The following is a 21,068-nucleotide window of genomic DNA, read 5'->3' on the forward strand; positions in this document are numbered from 1 at the left end:
GTATATATGAATAATTTACACAAGAAGAGTGTTCTATCCATGTCTATATAAGAAATATTCTCTGTAGGACAAATATGTTCTTGTGTGTATGCTATTTCATGCTGTTGGATAAATGGTGAAATATTCAGTTATTGCAAATTGTAAATCTGACTCCAGAGGAGCTGGTGCCTCACCAGCCATTAACCTCACCGCATGTCACTGGTTGATACAGTTGATACATCCAAAATACTGCAGGTAAATAATCTTTTACCAATAGTCTACCTACATTTTTTTTCTTCAAAATGTCTAAAGCGACAGCCGAACATAAATAAAATAAATGACTCAAAGGAGGCCAGAAGAAAAGACAGTTTATGTGAATCTGTCACATGGCATTTGTATTCACTCTGTACAGTATTACAGTTTTATTATACAGTATATCATTTTTTCATCCACAAATACAGACTCCAGAATAGAAAGTCTCCTCACAATAAAATATAGGAAACAGTGATTAGGATCCGGTCGGAGGACATGATGGAGAAACACAACATCCGATGACTTTCACAGGTCAGAGCGATGTACTCAACAACACACATATATACATGTTTCCAAAGTAAAAAAAATAAATATATATATATATATATTTACATTTTTGTTTTAAAGATACAACTTCATACTAAAACACACAAAAACTGGTTACCCTATAAGTAAAGAGGTAAAGCAGCATGTTCACTACGTAAGGAGAACTGTGGGTACTGGGGTGATTCCCCAACAGCTAGCCTAAAACTGTGCAGGTTGCTACCAACAGACAAGAGAGTTCTGCAGCTGTGTTTCATTCTTTTCACTTTCTTATTTGGGCTGCTTAAGTCACAGTGTGAATCGGTGATTTTTGTTTTTGGATGCTTATTGCAAATCTGATCTGATTGTTTTGTCGGATTGCTACAGTGCAGATGTCACCATTCTAAAAGTCTCTCTTAATCAGTTGGGAAAATTCTTCTTTTTGCGCCACAAGAGGAAAGGTTGGGAAAGGTCAAGTATGTGCTGTACTTTTCTTCACCATGAGGCTTAAGCTGGAGGAATTTGGTATGAATGATTTTGCAGCACTAATGCAAATTGATTCAGAACAAGAGACTTCTGAGCTGGCTTCTGCATCACAGGAGAAGCCTGTGTTGTTCATGCTTGTGCTAAAACTAACTCCTGGAAGAGTCAGCACCAGGTTTCCATTGATCTGGTTTTTCTCTTCATCTCATCACAGAGTTTTGTAGGATACACAAACATTCACACACATCTACATAGCAGAGCAGTTTGCCTATTGAAATTACTGATTTAATCAGAAGCGGAGATGACTCATGTCACATTTACAATATCGAACTTTTTGTCCTTCTACATTGTTACACTTTTAAAAATTTCATTAAAGTATATATTCCATTTCAAGAATACAAAGTGCACTAATAACACATCTCAATCTTGCAAAAGGGGGGTAACCACGGCAAGAAAAGGTGTTGGTGAGCATCATGACACTACTTTTCAACAAACCAACTACCCTGTCAATCCATTCACTCCTTAGCCCTGTGGTATTTACAGGAACTAAGTCCGCCGAGCAGAAAATGTCAGTTGAGGAAATTCTCCTGGAGTTGCACAGATCAAATCATGAAGGCTTATCAAAGTCCTTTCCGAAAGAAGCTGGATGGTTGACGGTCAAATGCTTCAAGTCTTTGCATTGTCCTAGTGGGTCTGTGGCTCCAAATGGGTTCCTCTGCTCAGGATGACAGTCTTATCCTGCTGTCATTCAAACAGAATCATCTAAATGAAACATAAACATTTCTCTAACTATGTGAAATGCACCAAAGCTTTGCATCAGAAGATTCTGTCGTGTTTAATACAGTGAAGCAGAACATGAAAGCAGCACAAACCTACAGTCCTCTACACACACATCTACAAGTCTCACTTCTTCTGGATGGAAAAAAGGGTGTGACTCCTCAGTTTGGTGCAGAGACGTGGAGAAAACATCCTAAGGGCCATTGTTCGGCTGCTATTCTTTTTATTTTTGCCAAGCCTTGTGCCAGATATGTCTAGCTTCGAGACAGTTGCTAAGCAACCTTGTGCTAAGGATATAGACATACTGTAGAGATGGGTGAGGCGCACTGCTACATGGGGGTATCTGCCAGTCCACACCTGTTGCTGATAAGACAATTTCTTCCTACTATGCTAAACTACTCAAATAAATAACAAACACACTCATAGATTATAAAAACAATGTGCTTTTTAAAGTGGATTTTCCCCTTTTTTTCTTTTAGCAAACAAATCAATTTGGGGCAAATATAACCAAATACTGGTCTTAAATTATAATAATGTTTTCTGTTTATATTACAGTATTAACACAACAGTAAGCCCCTTAAGATAATGCTATATGTGAATGAGCCATAATAATAATTGTTGAGATTGAGATGCTGCCACAAACAGATAAATGAGTGACTCCTGTATTAGTACAAATGCACAAAAGCAGAGATTTCAAACTGTTACGCCTCCTCTGATGCTATCAGGACATTAAAATAAAATACTGCTCCCTGCTTGTGTGAAACCACTAAAGACGACCTCTTTGCTTTTTCTGTGTCAACAAACCAAAAACGTATCTGAAATAGCAGAGAAAAAATGAAACCTTGGCCAGCATCTTGTGCATTTAGACTGGTGAGGCCTAAGACAAACAGAAAATTAACAGTAGTGAAAAAAAAAACTCTGAAACTGGAGCTGTGTTCAAACTGCCCATTACCTTGAGAAGCACTTTAGATACAAAAATGGGTTAAATGTGAAATACAGATGAAGCTAAGTTTAGCTGTAAGATGCCTTGGCTTTATATTTATGGTGAAGTAGTACCATTGTGATCAAGCATGAAGAAAAAATGCTTAGTTTTAGCTGTAATAAAACTATCTGTGACCAGAAGCTCACCATCTTTTGGGAAATGCTAATGTCACACAGCCACTACGTACATTTTCCACGTATGAAACTTTGGGCTTTTGTGATACATGTGACATACGTAATCCATAAGTGTTTCTTGTGTTTGTCATTCGTTGATGTGCGCAGATGTTTGTCGAGGGTTTCGGCAGACGGGTCTTTAAGTAAATTCGGTGTTCAAATTATTTGGTCGGTTGAGGTTTATGCAGTTACGCCTATTTTACCTAGTAGTAGTAGGTTTAGGGGCAGTCACCTGGACTTAATTATTAAAGTTAGAACATGTTTTACCTCTTACACAAAAGGTTTTGTCAATACTTTTATGTTACCTAGTCTATACGCAATTATTGTGTAAATCGTACACAATTTTGTGTGATTTTTGCAAGATGCACACACAAATTTGTCTTTCCATGACCGTTCCATGTATGTCTAACAGACTTTACGTGCACGTACCACCGATGTGTAACCTTTATTTTGCGTACATGGCGCTCATATCATGTCCTACGGAAGAGGATTAGGACCATGGAAAAAGAAGAAAAAAAAGGGCATAGAAATGAACCGAACCGAGACAGCCGTACCGAAACGGTTTGGTTCAACTACGTGTATAGTTATACCCCTAGCTGTTTATATGGGATTCATTTGTGATTTGTGCATCAATTGGGTAATTTTAACATTATGAAAGAGGATTAGGGCCATGCAAAAAGATAAAAAAAGGGCATAGAAAATTCTGACTTTTCATCTCAGGGGCGGGAGTCAAACTATTAAAAATTATGTCTGTAATTGAAATAAGTGACTTTTTGCATGCTCGAGGCTTACCGGAGGAGGTAATTTTACTAATGGACGACCTAAAAAAGAGATTGATTTACACGGATATGAGGTCTTTTTTTTATTGTGCAGGATGCTATTCGTTTATCGGGGTTAAATATATGTATCTGAACCACAAACCACAGTTTTACTGAGTTTTAAATTGTAGTTTCTTTTATTAATCTACCTTATGCACGTTTTTACAGTCAGAATTGAAGGGCTCTATGTCTAGACACTTTTAGCACCCCCCATTGTGCCCGTTATATGAACAACTACCTTATAATCTCATGTTTCATAGTCTTCAGAAAATACTCTCTCAACGTGTGTCTCTAAAAGATTGTCTTGTTTTGTAACTACGTGATACCCACCGATCTTTATTTACACTCCAGTACAATAACATTCCGTTTTCACCCTACTCATCACGTAACACCTTCTCTCTTTTTATCGTCAGGCCAGTGTTAAATTATCTAAAGTTTTTGGTTCCTGGCAGTTAATAGTTTTTCTTATTTTATTAAGCAGATCACCTACATCAGGGGTGTCAAACATACGGCCCGCGGGCCGTATCCGGCCCGCCAGGTGGTTAAGTCCGGCCCACACATGAAGAGTAAAAATCATAAGGATGGTTAAAAAAGAAAGCAAGTTTCTAGTCCATTCCTTTGGCGAGTTGTGATTTTTTAAAGAAATAACCGAAATGCGCAATTCCGCCACTAGGGGGAGCAAAGGAAAGACAAAACAGGTGAAACAGCATACCTCTGCACGTGGCAAAAGTGAAACCTAACAGCTCTGTGTCTGGCTAAGATGCACTTTGGTTCCCTATGAGCCTTACCGCTGTTAACTTGCTATAAGGACGATCAGTAGCAACACCCTAATGACCAAAATGTTGTCAAAAAGTGAAGTGGAGTGAACAGATTTCCAGGAAAAATTGACAGTTTTTTTTCTTTCACTAAGCTGAATGCAAAACCCCCATGCTTGTCATGTCATCAACAGGTTGCAGTGTTCAAAGAATATAACATTCAGCACCACTAAGAGACTTAACATATAGAAAAGTTTCTGGATTGCTTCAGTGTCAGATGTAAAATATTCAGTCTGTATAAAATTAAATAGACCAACTTTTTTTTAATTGAAATTAATTTTATTCAAGATCCATTGGCCCCAAGTGATTAGGCTACTATGTTGGTTGAGGCATTTTTTCAAATTGAGTAAAAAAAACTAAAACAAAGCTGTTATTTTGCTTTTATGTTATGGTCCGGCCCACTTGAGATCGGACGGGCTGAATGTGGCCCCCGAACCAAAATGAGCTTGACACCCCTGACATACATAGTTCAATTTTATTCATTGTTATGTAAAACCAATCAATGCATTTTGTGAGTAATTTTTTTCTGCCTTAGTTTTTGTACCCAAAAAATACAGAAAATAGATTTATAAAACTTTATTAATCTCCCAAGGGAGAAATTCAGGTGTCCGTCAGCAAAACACACACAATAAATAACAATAAAATACTATTTCATAAAATAGCAGTACGTATCAGGCAGATCTGTTAAACAGCAGTACCGAACCGAAATGTCCCGAACCAAGCCCTATGAAATTCTGAATCCAACCAAATTGAGATTTTAGCGCATCATTAACGTAATTGCGTAAACAGCGCAATAATCACGCACGCTTCCTTGTTGTTTGCTTGTTTACGTGTTCTTTGCGTGGTTTATTTGTACTTCTTCTGTGGTTTTAACGTGGTTAATTCGTGATACATCTGTGAATATTTCATGTGAAGACCACAACTTTTCTCTCTTTTTTCATTTATATTCACGTATGACTGATTTTCATCTGTGCATCAATATGTAAATTATAAGTAGTGACACGACCTTAAAGCGGAGTGCTTATTTTTCTTCTTGATGTCGCCGCCGTGCATTCTGCTTGTTTTCTCCAACAGATTTGGAGTGTACCAGGTATGATGTGTTAGATGTGTGCGCCTAAATTGGCTCAATTTTGGGCGGAACAAACCAAAAAATGTGCTTAATATTAGTTTAATTCATCTATGTCCTGAAGCCAACCACAAAAAAGCTGTATTATTGTAACAGTTTTTATTTTTATTTTATAACCCATTTAAAAAAGTGTGACACTTAAACTGTTAAACTCTGAAAGAAATCTTTCCCTCTGAATATGCAAAATCTATTTATTTTATTTTCATCAATTAAGCAGAAGAAATGCCGGTTTAGCTCGTGCTGGTTTGCAGCGCCTTCCGTCCGTGAAACCAGGGTTCAACTCCGGGCTGCTCCCTGTTCCCTTCTCTACTTCTGTGCCGGTCCCAAGCCCGGTTGCTTTGAGAGGGTTGCGTCAGGAAGGGCATCCGGCGTAAAACATTGCCAAGTTTACCGTGCGACTCGTTCGCTGTGGCGACCCCTGATGGGGAAAGCCGAAAGGGAAACAACAAACAAGCAGAATAAATGTGAACATTTCTAGCTGCAACAGTGGCTCAGTTTGGTTTTAGTGAAATGTTTTTGCAGGTAATTTCAATCTTTGGTTTTTTTTTTTAACGAAAGGCTTTAATACTCAGTGAACGAAAATCGAGTTCCAATCTTTCACTGAGCTATGGAATAATCTTCTAAGTTCTGCTTCTCATCATGTTGGGTTTTGGTGTAAGCTTATTTGGGATTTGCACCAGCGCTTAACTGGTGCATACTAAAGCAAATTGTGATGTAGTGAAGTACCGTGGATAATCTGAACACAGCTTCTAAAGTTACCTGTATCCTTTCTCACTCAATTCCCGATAGATTTTCAGTTATAGCACAGCTTAGTCAAGGTTTTCAAATAAAGAAACATTTACCATCCCTGATTAGTAATATGCATTTATGGCTGCTACTTTTCTGATGCTACAAGTTATTTTTTTTTATTTCAAGTTCCAAAGCACAACACTCTGAAACAAAAGTGAATATAAAGTGACGCATTGGATTAAACATATCAGTGAAGGATGTTAGCCAAACACATGTTCCTGTGATGTCATGACAGCCTTTACAGATTGTCCACGTTGTTAACATCAACTACAAGTTCTTGTCTGGTAGTCTGGGTTTTGGGTTCAGACGTGATACCTGAAGCCTCACAAGATGGAGGGAATGGGAGAGCGAGAACGACGCAGTGGGCAGGGTGATCCGTATGGCGAATTCACTGGAGACAACCTCAGGGCATTCCCAGTCATGCCAGTCATGCTTGCTATGTTGGTCAAGCTCCTAGATTTCTCATAGTCTTTAGATGAGGAGCGACAAAAGGTAGAGGTGGAAGTTAAGGTTGTGCAGGCACATGAACACACACAGTCAGGCAGGATGCAGGCCAGCAGGCAGGCAACGATCCACGTCCGAGCCAGCAGGTTGAACCGAGACAAATCAGGAGACAACAGTGAGACAGGAAGCAGTAACATACAGTATCATGTGTGCAGGCTCGGTTTATTTCCCACCCAAAAGGGACAGAACTCATGTTATGTGGTGGAGGTACTCCAGAAGAAGCTTTGACCTCTCTGAGTATGAACCCAGGTAATTCAGGCTTCTGATACAGCTAAGGGTGAAACTGGAAATTTGTTTTCAACAACCTTAGACAGAATGACTAAAACTAGAAGAATGAGACCTCAGAATTAGAAATCAAAGCAGCCGTTTCCTTTTTGTAAACATTGTTAGATTTAGCTCATTAAAATCAAGTCATCGATATGTTTATGTAAAGTTAACAGTGCTATTACATCTCAGGGAAAAATTTCTCCTCCTTCACCACTGTGCTTGACCATTAATATTAATGCTATTACACAGCTCACAGTTAGGGATATTGTTATTTACATGAGTTCTTTTCTTATTTGTTCTGAATTTCACATAAAAGTTTCGATTGATATCACTAATAATGAATGAGAAGAAATACCATTTTCATTAGTTTGATATGTAATACCCCAAAATGAAGACAGTAATAAAGATAAGTCCATACAACAAACATTGACTGTGTCAATAGCAGGCTTGACCTTGACGTCTCCTGCTCCTAAATAACTAATCCCATGATGTTGTTCTGAGGGGTTTCACTCTTCTACAAGTGCTACATGCAGTTCTGCCGAGTCACTTGGGGGTCCGATCATCCGGTCTCTGTTACAGAAGGTCCCAGATGTGCTCTATGGCAGTGGTCCCCAACCTTGTGCTATCCCAAGCCCTTTAACATTGGGAGTTGGGTCATCTAGACCTACTAGACAGTGCGCTGAACCTTTTTTCTTCAAGGATTTGTGATCTTCACTGGTGTCCATGGATTACATGAAATCTTTCCACCTTTATCCACCTTTGTCATAGTAGGGAGAACACGTCAATGCAAGGGTGGGGTCATCTAAGACAGCACAAGGGTTAACACCGCGGACCGGTATGACATCACCCAAGACCCAACCCTGAGCTTTTGATTTTACATTGTACATCGCACAGGTGTCATCCTCTCCCCTTCCCACACTCATGCAGAAAAAAAGAAGTACTGTCTATTAAATGTAGCTTTCGTTTTTTGGGGGAGTCGAAGGCTCCTCTTCTGTCACCTGGCTGGACCCTTTCCCCTTGGCAAAGAAACTTTCTAAAGATGTATTTTTTTTTACTCATTTTGCTAGCTCCTGGGGCCTCATTTATAAACGTTGCGTACGCACAAAAGAAGGCGTACGCCACTCTCTACGCAATAGTTGAGATTTATAAAAAGCAAACTTGACGGGAAAATGTGCGGTCCTTCACGCAAGCTCTGACCCAGGCGTACGCACAAAAACGGGTGAAATGAGAAACGGCGACGCCGTCGGCAGATGGAAGAAACACGTGAAAGTGAAAATGACAATACTGCCTCTCAGAAATAACATGAAGACTTCACAAAGCAAGTCTTACAATTAACAGCCTACACGAACACCCGTTGGACCGATCAGCAGTGAAACAAACAAACAAAAAAATCAAGCGAAAATTACAACAGAAATTCAAATGAACACATATTTGCAAAAAGAAAAGTGAAATATTTTCTGCAATATTGGCATGTTGTGCAATTCATCCTCATAAATAATATATTTAACAGAACGAAATAATGTACAAAACTGATATTCTCGTCAATGTGTCCGTCTGGCGGAGCAGATATAGGTGCAATTAGACAGACAAATGGATAGATAGAGAGAGATGCATTAATTGTCCACTAGGGAGAGTTGTTTTCATAGTAAAACATTTCTTCATAAGCTACAGAATTATGGTATTCATGCATATGCCTTTAGTTTGTTTTATTTTTGATGAAACAATGTATGGCGTATGTCTCGACCATTCAGAAAGCAACAAGAAATTACATTTGCGCTGATCAATTTCCCATTTCCACGTCGATTATTACCGACATCTGCAGCTTGTCAGATGTAATTAAATGGAGGGAAATAAAATGCCCCATAACAATGCGTAATGACGCACAATGGCTGATCTTGCGCTCTTAGAAGATGTGGCAAATGGAAGAATTCGGAGTGAACGCATCTTTAGACAGCAAGGAGACTTGTTGGCAAACGAGGACGAGTGGCTTATGAGCCGGTTCCGACTTCCTCTGCGGGCTTTTGGGGGTGTGTCACCCGGTGCATCTGGCGCGTCGGTGTCCCCCTGCGCCTCAGTCACCACTCCACTTAAAAGGGATTCCCCAATTATTGCTGCCAGTCTCTCATCAGGAGGGGTCAGCTCCGGTGTCCCCCCCCCCCCACACCCGTGGCAGACACGGGTGTGTGTGTGTGTGTGTGTGTGTGTGTGGGGGGGGGGGGGGGGGGGTCCAGCGCTAGACGTTTTTTTGCCTTGACTTTTGATGTCCGACCACACTGTGCCCTCCAAACAACATTATTCTCCTCTTTTCCACCTCGCCAACGATAACTTCTACTTCACATTGAGTGAAGTTACGTTTTTTTGATTTTCTCTCCGTGTTTGGCATGGTTTCGCAATCAATGAATATTCATTTGTGGGCATTTCACGGACTATTTATGGGCAACTATAAGCGTGTCATAAAGCCGCAAAAGCTGCGCTGCGTTTAGAATTGGTTGTGATTTATTAAGGGAAAGATGCGTAGGATGTGCGTGCGCACGGTTTTATAACTCCGAATATTTCTGTGCGTACGCACATCCTATGTTTCATCCGTACGCCACTTCTGACGCAAATCCTACGCAAAGTTTTATAAATGAGGCCCCTGGATTTTATTTTAACGGTAACCTATCACGTTACCGAGAAGAGTGCCTTGGCCTTGCGTCAAGAGTGACATAGACGGATGTAACAGAGAATCAGGCAACCTTTTAAATTAAAACATCTTTCAGATTCCGAAATAAATAAAATGGAAGTTGTGTAAGTTATGTATTCTTTGTGCGACCCGGTACCAAATGACCCACGGCCCGGGGTTGGGGACTGCTGCTCTATGGGGTTCAGGTCAGGGGTCATTGCTGATTAATTAAGGCCACTCCAACTTCCCTCTAGTCCAGCTGTGACATTACTATTCATGAACTGAAAGTTGGGGGTGTTCTGGTGGAACTGGGAGATTATGATGGTTATATGATGTCTCAGAGATAAGAACCTGCAGCAACTGGACTATCTACATAAACCATTGGTTTTGCTCTGACTGGTGATGCCTGTCCAGACTTGTGATTCTCCTCCCCCAAAGGGAACGCTGGGGACCATGTTGACCTTAAGTTATCACTGCCATCGTCTATCATTCCAGTCAAAGCGGTGGAGCCGGTTGTGAAGGGTTGGTCTGGAAACCCTAGTACCCCTCACATGTGGTAAATGGGCCTGCAGCTGTGTGGCATTTGATAAACCATGTCTGAGGTCAGAGGTCCTTAGGTTCTGGTCATAGTTGCGGTCTGTCCCTGGCGGGGCTCCACTCCTGGGTTTGCAACAAACTCTGACTGTAGTGCTTTGTCTTGATGCAAGTCCACTGATGACACTTTGAGACTCACCAAGTTTACCTGCAACACTTGACTCTCTACTACCAACCTGAAAGCGCTAAGGCCAGGTGCCAGAGCTGCTCGTCCATGCAGCAGCGTGTGTTCATGACTGTTTGAATGACAACCTGACTGACAACCTGACTGACTAAATCAGGTTTATATACAAACAGAATGTTGACATTGATGAAACATTGAAAAGGCTTTTCTTTCAGAATATATCAAATATATATCAATATCAAAAATCTGTAAAGTGAAACAAACATCATGAATTCTACATCCACTGATTTTTTCACAATGTCACTACCTGATTGTGAATAGTTTATGTCTTGTTTGGTGTTTTATCATACTACTATTTTTAGCTGTCATGCTGTCTTTTGGAATATTTAACCCTTGTGCTATTCCATGACCCTACCCTTACATTGACGTGTTCTCCCTACCATAAATAGATTGATAAATGTGAAGAGGATTTCATGTAATCCATGGGGTTACGGCCCCGACAGGCAAACCTGTCCCAGTCTAGGGGAAAATCACAAAGGGGCCAAAACCTATGGACGATGGACACCAAATAAGTTTAGGAACAGTTTATTACGAGGAAGTAGTAACCTGTATCCTGTGAAACAAAAGAAAATGAATAATTACTGTGCTGGTCCCAACAAAAGACAAAACAGAGGGATTGGAGCCTTGGCCAAACATAAAATAAGTCAGGGAGACAACTGACCCAGCCAACGTTGACCGTCGGAGTCAGCAGCTCCCTGCTAAGGCTGCCTAACAGAATCTAACTATTGAAAGTAAATAAACAAAACCCAGCAGTATAAGACTGCTGAGGACCAAAAGGGAAACAAACCAACCAGTGGGAAAGGATAGACGTGAGAAAGGATACACGACACGAGACGACACGAGACGACACGAGACGACACGAGACGACACGACACGAGACGACACGAGACGACACGAGACGACACGAGACGACACGAGACGACACGAGACGACTGCTCCTCAGCCTCCTGCTCTGCTCTCTCTGCATGCCTCTCCTTTGGTTGTGGCCTCCTATGACTTAAATACCTGGCAGGTGCTGATCAAGATCATTGGCTTCACCTGCCAGGTGAGCAGAATGAAAGGGGATGCAGCAAAGCAGAAGCAGCAAGACATAACAATGGACACCAGTGAAGATCACAAATTATTGAAGAAAAAAGGTTCAGCGCACTGTCTTGTGGGGTCTAGATGACCCAACTCCCAATGTTAAAGTGCCTAGGATAACACAAGGGATAAATGACATCAAATTTTACTACATTCCAAACATTAAACCTGTTCTAAAATCTCCACAGCAGCGCTGCCTTTTAGAAATTCAACCTCCCAGTCTGCCAGTTTATGCCAGAAGCACTTCCACTGCTTTTTCAAACGGAAAAAAAGCCATTAGCAGTCATTGACTGTATGACATCATTATCAGTATTTTTGTTCACAAAGAATTGTTTGAAGGTGATAAATCTACGGTGGCCCAGAAGGGTCACAACACATTAACTTTACACACAACACATTAACTTAACACACAACACATTAACTCACAACACAACACATTAACTCACAACACAACACAATAACTCACAACACAACACAATAACTCACAACACAACACATTAACTCACAACACAACACAAGAACTCACAACACAACACATTAACTCATGGCCCAGAAGGGTCACAACACAACACATTAACTCATGGCCCAGAAGGGTCACAACACAACACATTAACTTACCTCACAACACTTTAACTCACAACGGAAGTAAAGCAGCAATTGAAGTGCTTTTATTCTGAAATTTGAGCGGCTAACTACCTAACAGAAAGTAACGTCACAGTGAGCTGTGGAGGGAGCATGATTTTTCTAAAGGACAGCTGTATAATTTAATATACCGTATTTTCCGGACTATAAGTCGCCCTTTTTTTCATAGTTTGGCAAGGGGTGCGACTTATACTCCGCAGCGACTTATATTAGAACTAAATTGAAATAAATACATTGTTAACCCTCCTGTTATGTTCATTTGTGAGGAACAGAGATGATGTTCCTGGGTCAATTTGATGGATGAGGTATGTTAAGTGTTAAGAGTATGTTAAGTGACTCAGAGAATCAGCAAACTTTTTTTACAGTAAGATCTTGAAGGCTAACAACATAATATTCTATTTTCCAATGATTTCATAGATTCAGAAATACAATAAAAATTACAACTGTTTCTACAAATACAGGATGAAAACAGAGTATTAGTTGGCCAATGATGCTTCATGAAAGGAATAAATAAATAAGTATGAGAAAGAATTACTGTGAAATTATGAGATAAACAGTCTGCTATGATTGTGTCATTTGAGGTTGTGCAAGTTATTAGTTCTTGGTCTCAGATTTTGTCAAATAAATTTCTCGTCAAAATGCGACTTATAGTCCAGTGCGACTTATCTATGTTTTTTTCTACTTTATAATGCATTTTTGGGCTGGTGCGACTTATACTCCGGAGCGACTTATAGTCCGGAAAATACGGTAAGTTTATTTTTTTGCTTGTATATCCCCTTGCGGTTATTTTGAACATTTGATGTACAGTTTGTTGTTCCTTGTTCTTTTGCTGTATGTCACTTTTGTTCTGCATCAATAAAATAAAAAAATTTAAAAAAATTCTAAAGGAGCAGCTAGCAGCAGTGTTGCCAGAAACTTTCTCTTTATTACGGTTCTCCTTCCTCTAAACACACACAACATGAACGCACACTCCTCCCTCCACTCTCACACCCCTCTCTGTCGCTGCACGAGTGCTCCTCTCATCTCCTTTCTTCCGCTCCCTCCTGTCACACAGGCACGTACGGTCCCCAACACACACACACACACGCACCCACACACACACGGAAGAAAGAGCCGCATAGAGCGGGTTAAGAAAATCAATGAAAGAAGGCCGGTCCGCTGAAGAAATATTCAATACTGTCCTCCTTTTATTAGATCAGGAGAAAGAAGAATACACAGCTTTCGTTGAGTTTTTCCCCCTACTGGACTGATTTAGCACCCGATCCGATGATTTTTCAAAATAAAAGACAGTTCAGACTAATAATAAAAGGATTGATAAACACAGACACCGATCCATGTAGCGATCGGACCATAACTTTAGCTGGTGTCTCCTCCTACACGCAGCCGCAGTGTCAGGCTTTAAAGAACACAATTTCTAAGAGGCGGGGCGTTGCACATCCCCAACAACAGGTTAGATGACAGAGCCCGTTAAGCGTCTCTGCCTGGTGCGTTTACTGAGCTTCAGTACATAGAAGTTCAACAGCCACACGGCCTCACGTAGTCCGCTATTATATATTCATGAGGGGAAAACAAACCCGCCGAACCGACCCTAAAATCGCCCAAATTATGCAAACCCGGCCAAAACCATTTTTGTTGAGAGGGAATTATTTCTAAATTTTTTAACAAACTCATTCTGCTTCAAGCCTGTAAAGACAAAAATACATTAAAATTACTGATTTTGAAATTGCTTTTTAAGTAGAATAAACAAGCAAGCCAAACCAGGAAAATCATTTATGGACCATCCCGATGCACTAACATAAACACTTCAGAGGAGTATCTGATGGAAAGGTTTCTTCTTCTGCATGCACCATCTCTTTGTCTTGCTGGAAAAAAGAGTACATATTAAACTGCCAGCCGGGGTAGTGAAACAGAGAACATTCAGAGTCTGCTCCATCAGGTAGAGAAGCCTACAATTTTATGCATCAGCATGATGTTGAGTGCAAGGCAGGACTACCAGCTAAGATGTTTGAAATGAAGATGCAATCTGCAGTGAGGATGTAGTCAAAATGAGCATTTTTATAATATTTAACCATCTTAACCTGGAGTTTTAAAACCAACTCCGGCATGTATATATTTAGCCTAAAAATGCTAAATTTCACCATGCATGATTTTTTTTCTTCTAAATAGACTGATGTCCCACTCCGATTATCTTTTGTTCTATTGTGAAATCGTTTTCAGAGGTCTTTTAATCATGATTTTTACCACCCAAAATTTAAAAACCTGAGTCATTTCTAGAATATAGTTTCTGCAGAGCACTAGCAATTCAGAAATTCACCTCTAAGTTGTGGGCGGGGCCATTGACACAGAGGAAGCCTGCCCCCTTTACATTCTCCATCTGTTTACACCTTTTCCCGCTAGCTTATAGCCCCTCACACCCCCAATCTAACATTAGCGCTGAAACAAAAATTGCTAGCAACATCAGAGCTATCTAACCGTGCAGTTTTTATCCAGATTTCAGCTCAAACGAGGAAAACAGAGATTTTTGATTTGATTTGAAATGGTTTATTTCAAGCAATCAAATAGGAATAATACACAAAAACAATACATTTATCAGTTATACATTCATACAATAACTAATCAAACTTGGAATAATTAGACATAAAATTAAATATTGCTTGAAAGGGAGTGGAAGGAAGCGAACTTATATAATCCCACCCCTGTTCTACTGTAACCATTTTATTACATGATTTATCAATATCCGGTCCCTAGCTTTTATCAGACAGAATTAAGAATCTTGAAATATCAATAAAGCACATGACAAGGATGAATTACTTAAATTATTTTGTAAAAAATAACTTTTAGAAATCAACATGGCAATGAAGTATCCAAAATATATGCAGATTATGTTACTTATAAAAGTCATTGATGTGATTAAAAATAATACTATATCAGTAAAATAGACATAACCCTGTTTCAGGAATTTTCATAGAAAAATTTGGTCAAGTATCATTATTATTTTTTGTATTTTTATTTATCTTTTTTTTTTCTTTTTTTCTTTTTTATGATAAAGTAATGCTGTGAAGTAAAAAATAAATAAAAAGGGTCCATATTTGTCGAAAGACAAAGGCTGGTATTCCTTCTTCTTCTGCTGATTAACAGCCGATCTTCTGGGTTTAAACAGTTTATAGTTCTCTTCGCTGTTGTGTCTGCAGACATTAGACAGAGGTCCATATGTTTCTTCAGCTGATATCAGCAGCGCCTAAGAGTTGAGGTCAAGTTGTCTGCATGTCAGAACTTTGCTGATAATCAGGTCACTTCAGACTTATGGAGAAAGTGTTGTAACCAGGCGTAATATTTCTTGAAATTATTTGGCTCTTTGATTTATTACTGCATGTTGTTTCAGACGACTGTGATCAAACACTTCTCAAAGTCCTTCATGGTGTTCACAACCTGAACCTTGGACCGGTCCGGTGGACCGAGTGGTTTGACGTAAATCCTGCAGCCTTTAACCCAAGTGTTCTCAATCTGCTTACGCTTCCTGAGAAGCCTGGCATGTTTGGCGATTTCAGCATTCCTTCTGGTCAGATGGTCATTCAGATAAGCAGCCGATCCTTGCAGATTACTCCTTTGATTCATCAGAGCTAACTTGTGTTTTTGATTCACAAACCTGATGAGGATTGCTGGTTTATCCGTCTCCTTACCCCTGGGGAGCGGGTGGCAGGTCTCGATAGTATTGAGATCCAAGGAAATCCCTTTAGATGTGAGAAATGATTCCTCTTTGTGTTCCAGAGTCTCTCCACCGCTCTCCGTTTCAGAGCTCCAAGCGCTATTAGCATTAGCAATGCTAACTCCAGCTGCATTTAGCTTTGTCCGAGGTTTGATCGGTACACCAGTGAAAATAACATTATTCATCCTTACTTGTTGTTCCACATCGTCCAGTCTTTTCTCCAGAATGTCGACCCGGTTACCTCGTTGCTCGTTCCGAGCGCGGAGCCTCAGGAATTCTTCCAATAGCACTGAGAGCAGAGTTAGCTTCGCGTTAACTTGTTCCATAAAGGGATACAACGTAGCTTGGATATCATCAAGAGTCTTTTTAAGGTCTTCCTATTCCTGGTTTTTCTTAGGGGCCATGGTCAGCTCTCTTTTTTGGAGAAAATAAATTTTTTAAGTCGTTTGAAGATAGTTGTATAGCCGCCGTGAGCCCACACGCGTCCGTGTTGTAACCCGGAACCGGAACTGAGATGTTCATGGATCTATTTGTCTGAAGGTAGATGCGGATGAATGGAGCGGAGAAGGGAGCTTGTGACTGGCCGTAGTAACTTGTACATCATACTTACAAGCTATCGCCAACAATTTTTTTTTGTCTGCTCCTGATTCACAACGATTTAAATAAAGAAATACTCAGAAATGCAGTTTTAAGCATAATTTTTTCTATGTCCTCCATCATCAGAAAAATGCTGAAACTCTTGGTACAAACAGTGGTTTATGTGCTTTAAAGTGTGTGAAAACGCACCGGACGTATAAAAAGAAGAAATGTTCAAACCTCGTGGATAAGCTTTCTAAAAAAGCAATTAGCTGAAACTGAGCTCTTCCTCTTTAATGCCCCAAGACACACAAAATAAGATGGAGCCTTTAACACACACGTGTCAAACTCAAATTTGGCCCGCAGTCAAAACTTCATGAAAATGCAGTGTTCCCTCGCTATATTGCGGTTCACTTTCCGCTGTTTTATGGATTTTTTTCAGTGCAGTTCTTCATGTCTTTTTTGTCACCATGAGGAAGAAGGAACAGGAGAAACTATAGAAATAGCAGGGACTAGGGAAAGAACTGGAGAATGCCTGGAAGGCGAAGGTAACAGTTAGGGATTGCAACAGATCACAAAACTTATTGTTCGGATCGTGTCATGATTTCAGGCACGGTTCTGATAATTTCCCAGATCAGTACAAAATACAAAATACCTTTTAAATATAAAAAGTATCTTACCACATCCTATATGGAGTGAAATTAGACTCAGTCAGATTTGTGCCTGCGTAATTCTTGATTTGTGCGTAAATTAGGATTTGTGCATAAATTTGGATTTGTGCGTGATTTGTTACTCACATAATACGTTTTGTGTATAAATTAAAAAAATATAAAATGAAAAGAATACAAAATGCAATTTACGTGCGCACAAATTAAGATTACAACAGCTTGAAACTACCGTATTTTCCGGACTATAAGTCGCTCTTTTTTCATAGTTTGGCAAGGGGTGCGACTTATACTCCGCAGCGAGTTATATTAGAAATAAATTGAAATAAATACATTGTTAACCCTCCTGTTATGTTCATTTGTGAGGAACAGAGATGATGTTCCTGGGTCAATTTGATGTATGAGGTATGTTAAGTGTTAAGAGTATGTTAAGTGACTCAGAGAATCAGCAAACTTTTTTTTACAATAAGATCTTGAAGGCTAACAACATAATATTCTATTTTCCAATGATTTCATAGATTCAGAAATGCAATAAAAATGACAACTGTTTCTACAAAAACAGGATGAAAACAGAGTATTAGTTGGTAAATGGTAAATGGCGTATACTTATATAGCGCCTTTCTTCCTACAAGGACAAAGCGCTTTACAGTCACAGACCCATTCACCCAGTCACACACACATTCACACACACAGTCACACACTGTGACTGTGTGTGTGATGCTTCATGAATGGAATAAATAAATAAGTTTGAGAAAAAATTACTGTGAAATTATTAGATAAACAGTCTGCTATGATTGTGTCATATAAGGTTGTGAAAGTTAAAATGCGACTTATAGTCCAGTGCGACTTATCTGTGTTTTTTTCTACATTATAATGCATTTTTGGGCTGGTGCGACTTATACTCCGGTGCGACTTATAGTCAGGAAAATACGGTCCTTACACACACACATCTTTAAAAAAACACGCACTAATCCCTTGTTACGCACACACGAAGCCAAAGTTACGCACGGATCTACCGTGAGACTGTTTTGACGTCTCACAAATTCGTCCGTAAGTGCTGCGTTTAAATACCAGTGGAATGCTCGGTCATTAGAATTTTCCTATCAGCCTTCCCTTCTAAACGTATCCAGACAATGACTCAATCAAGACATGAAGACAGTAGACGTTAGTGTTGAACATAGAGGCTACTTACTTCAGGGCGCTGACCACCGAGATGGGCCGCCATTCTTCCCTTGACTCTCTCAGTCTGACTGCCTTTGATTTTCCCGAAGAAAAAACAGTGCCCCCTACTGGTCGTTCCTGTTACGCATTTTGTATCAATTCGGAGTCTCGGAGAATAAAATATTTTTAATATATATATTAGCGTTTTAAAGTTAACATCACATTCTCAGATAATAGATTTTATTTTCCTTTTTCCTTCCTGTTTTTTTAAGCCCTGCTACACCCACTGAAGGAAATACGTTTAGAAGGGAAGGCTGATAGGAAAATTCTAATGACCGAGCATTCCACTGGTATTTAAACGCAGCACTTACGGACGAATTTGTGAGACGTCAAAACAGTCTCACGGTAGATCCGTGCGTAACTGTAAAGGAGAAATATGTCTGCAAATTTGTAATTTTTATTTTGCCATTTGGAGTTTATCTTTTTAGCAGCTCAGTCATCCGTTTTGTGTCTGGTTAGTTTTCTTGTAAGTCCTACAAAATGTTTATTGTAAATCAGCTCATCTGTCTGTGATCTTTGTCCATCTTTTGAATGAATCCTGATGACTGTACTTTGGCTGAGCACCAGAGGGTGGGGGGTGCTGTCTGCTACTGTGAGATTGTAGTATAATAAACTGTTGTGACAGTTCTGAAGCACAATGTTCAAGATTATTTTATTTCATATATTTTACCTAAAGCATTTTGAGTTACATTATGTATATATGAAATGTTGACCAACTCCCACAATTACTGAATGTCATTAATTAATCCCACATCTCAATTTTTTTTAACCAATTTAGATCATTACAGTGTTGGACATTTTTAATTTGTTTGGTGTTTTGTTATCTTTTTTGTGTAGCCTCTTAAAAGAAAGGTAAATGTGAATATGCACCTGAATCAACTAGAAATTAAATAAATGTAACCTTTACACAAAAATGTGGTTTAATGTTGTTCATAAAGGTCTAATCAAATTGAGTGGACCAGATGGAAATGTTTGATTTGAATTTGTCTGCCAGTCCAATATGTTGTGGTGCATAACTGCCTCCCTGGCAGATGATAGCGAACAGTTCATATTGGAGCCAAAGATGGGCAACATATGTATGAACGGCCAAAAAAAACTGAGACCCAGAGTGAGACATTTATTCAAGTGTTTCCAGGCAACCAGGAAATCTGAATAGATAGTACGAAAGCAACAGCTCTGACTCAGCTGCACGGACACACAGCTAATTTAGAATGGCAAAAAGGATCTTCAGTGACAAGTTGAGACGTGTCATGCCAGCAGATTAGTTTACCTAAACCGATTAGCCTGAACAAAAGTCGCAGTAGACATTGATCAGCTGATGAGATTTCTGTTGCCTGTGTTTTTTGTACCCTCCATATCTCTTTTCTATTAGTACTAAAAAAAAAAACCAGCATGCTATCTTAGAGCTATCTACTTCATAAATAGTTTGAATATATTCGACTGAGATAGGATTTTCCTTTAATCTCACCTGCTTTTCTGATGCCTGGGCAGGTGTAATCACCTGCAGCGAAGAGAAAACACGTTCCTGCAGGGTAGTGGTCCTGTTCCTGAGTGCTGGACCTTCGCATGGGAGCGCTCTTCTCTCCTGACATGGTGAAGTCGCTGCTGCAGTCTGCTGACGGAACTGTGACAATAGAAATAGTACAAACAGTAACCTATGGTATTACAATTAATTCTGTTTGATTCAATCAACACTTTTTTGCACAAGTTTTTTTAATTCACGTTTATTTGTCATTTTTTCTAATTTATCCAATTGTGGCCACACTTGTCCATCGTGACCTAATAAATAATATGGTAGGGGAATACCCCCCCTCGTAAAAATAGGATCAGCAGTGAAAATTTGAAAACTGAATTGAAAACAGAGAACTGAAAGCAAAGAGGTAATCCTCTTCATTTGTAAACAGAAAAAAAAGTTGAAAATACAAATAGACATACTGTCATGGTTTGAGTTTGTTTTGTCTTGGTTTTTGTTTTAGTTCTTGTTCTGTGTTGTTTGGTTCTGTTTCCTGTTTTATTTTGAAAGGGTTCCTGTCTTGTCATGTCTTGAGTTGTACTTCCTTTGGTCCCCATCTGCCCTGATCGTGTTCACCTGTGTCTTGTCTGCCTTGTCTGTATATAAGTCTTGTCTCTGCCTTCCTCTTGGGCTGGTCCATTAGCTTGTGTCATGGTGTTTAACGTCTCTTATGTCTTAACGTCTTCATGCCTCGTCGTCCCGTCATGCCGTGTTCCATGTTTCATGTCACGCCACGCCACGCCACAGTGAGTTTTGTTTTGTTTTGTGATTCTGCTCTGCAGCACCTTTTGTTTTGAATTAAACCCCCTTGCCCTTGAACCGTGTGACTCCGCCTCTGCATTTGGGTCCTTACCTGCTCTCGAGTCCCCCCACCGTGACAGAATGGACCAGCCCTACATTTACCTGGACCCAGCAGAGCGGGACATGCGGCTGCTAGAGGCCTACTGCCAAGAAGCA

General features: G+C 39.8%; 1 protein-coding gene across 2 annotated transcripts in view; it reads right to left on the reverse strand.

Annotated features, from left to right (window-relative positions):
• Positions 1-330: 330 nt before the first annotated feature.
• The window catches only part of kcnc2 (potassium voltage-gated channel subfamily C member 2), a 74,437-nt gene continuing 53,699 nt past the window's right edge, over positions 331-21,068 (reverse strand). Inside the window, exons 3-4 of one of the 2 annotated variants that reach the window (XM_023952447.1) lie at positions 20,067-20,222; positions 331-1,779 (exon numbers count right to left, since the gene is read on the reverse strand). In XM_023952447.1, the coding sequence (XP_023808215.1) occupies positions 1,766-1,779; positions 20,067-20,222 (170 nt within the window). In that variant the 3' untranslated portion in view covers positions 331-1,765. Of the gene's footprint in view, positions 1,780-6,259; positions 6,967-20,066; positions 20,223-21,068 lie in introns of those variants that run through there. The other variant, XM_023952446.1, reaches the window with a different exon arrangement.

The sequence above is a fragment of the Oryzias latipes genome, chromosome 23 (genome assembly GCF_002234675.1).
Source record: "Oryzias latipes chromosome 23, ASM223467v1".
Classification (NCBI taxonomy): Eukaryota; Metazoa; Chordata; class Actinopteri; order Beloniformes; family Adrianichthyidae; genus Oryzias; species Oryzias latipes.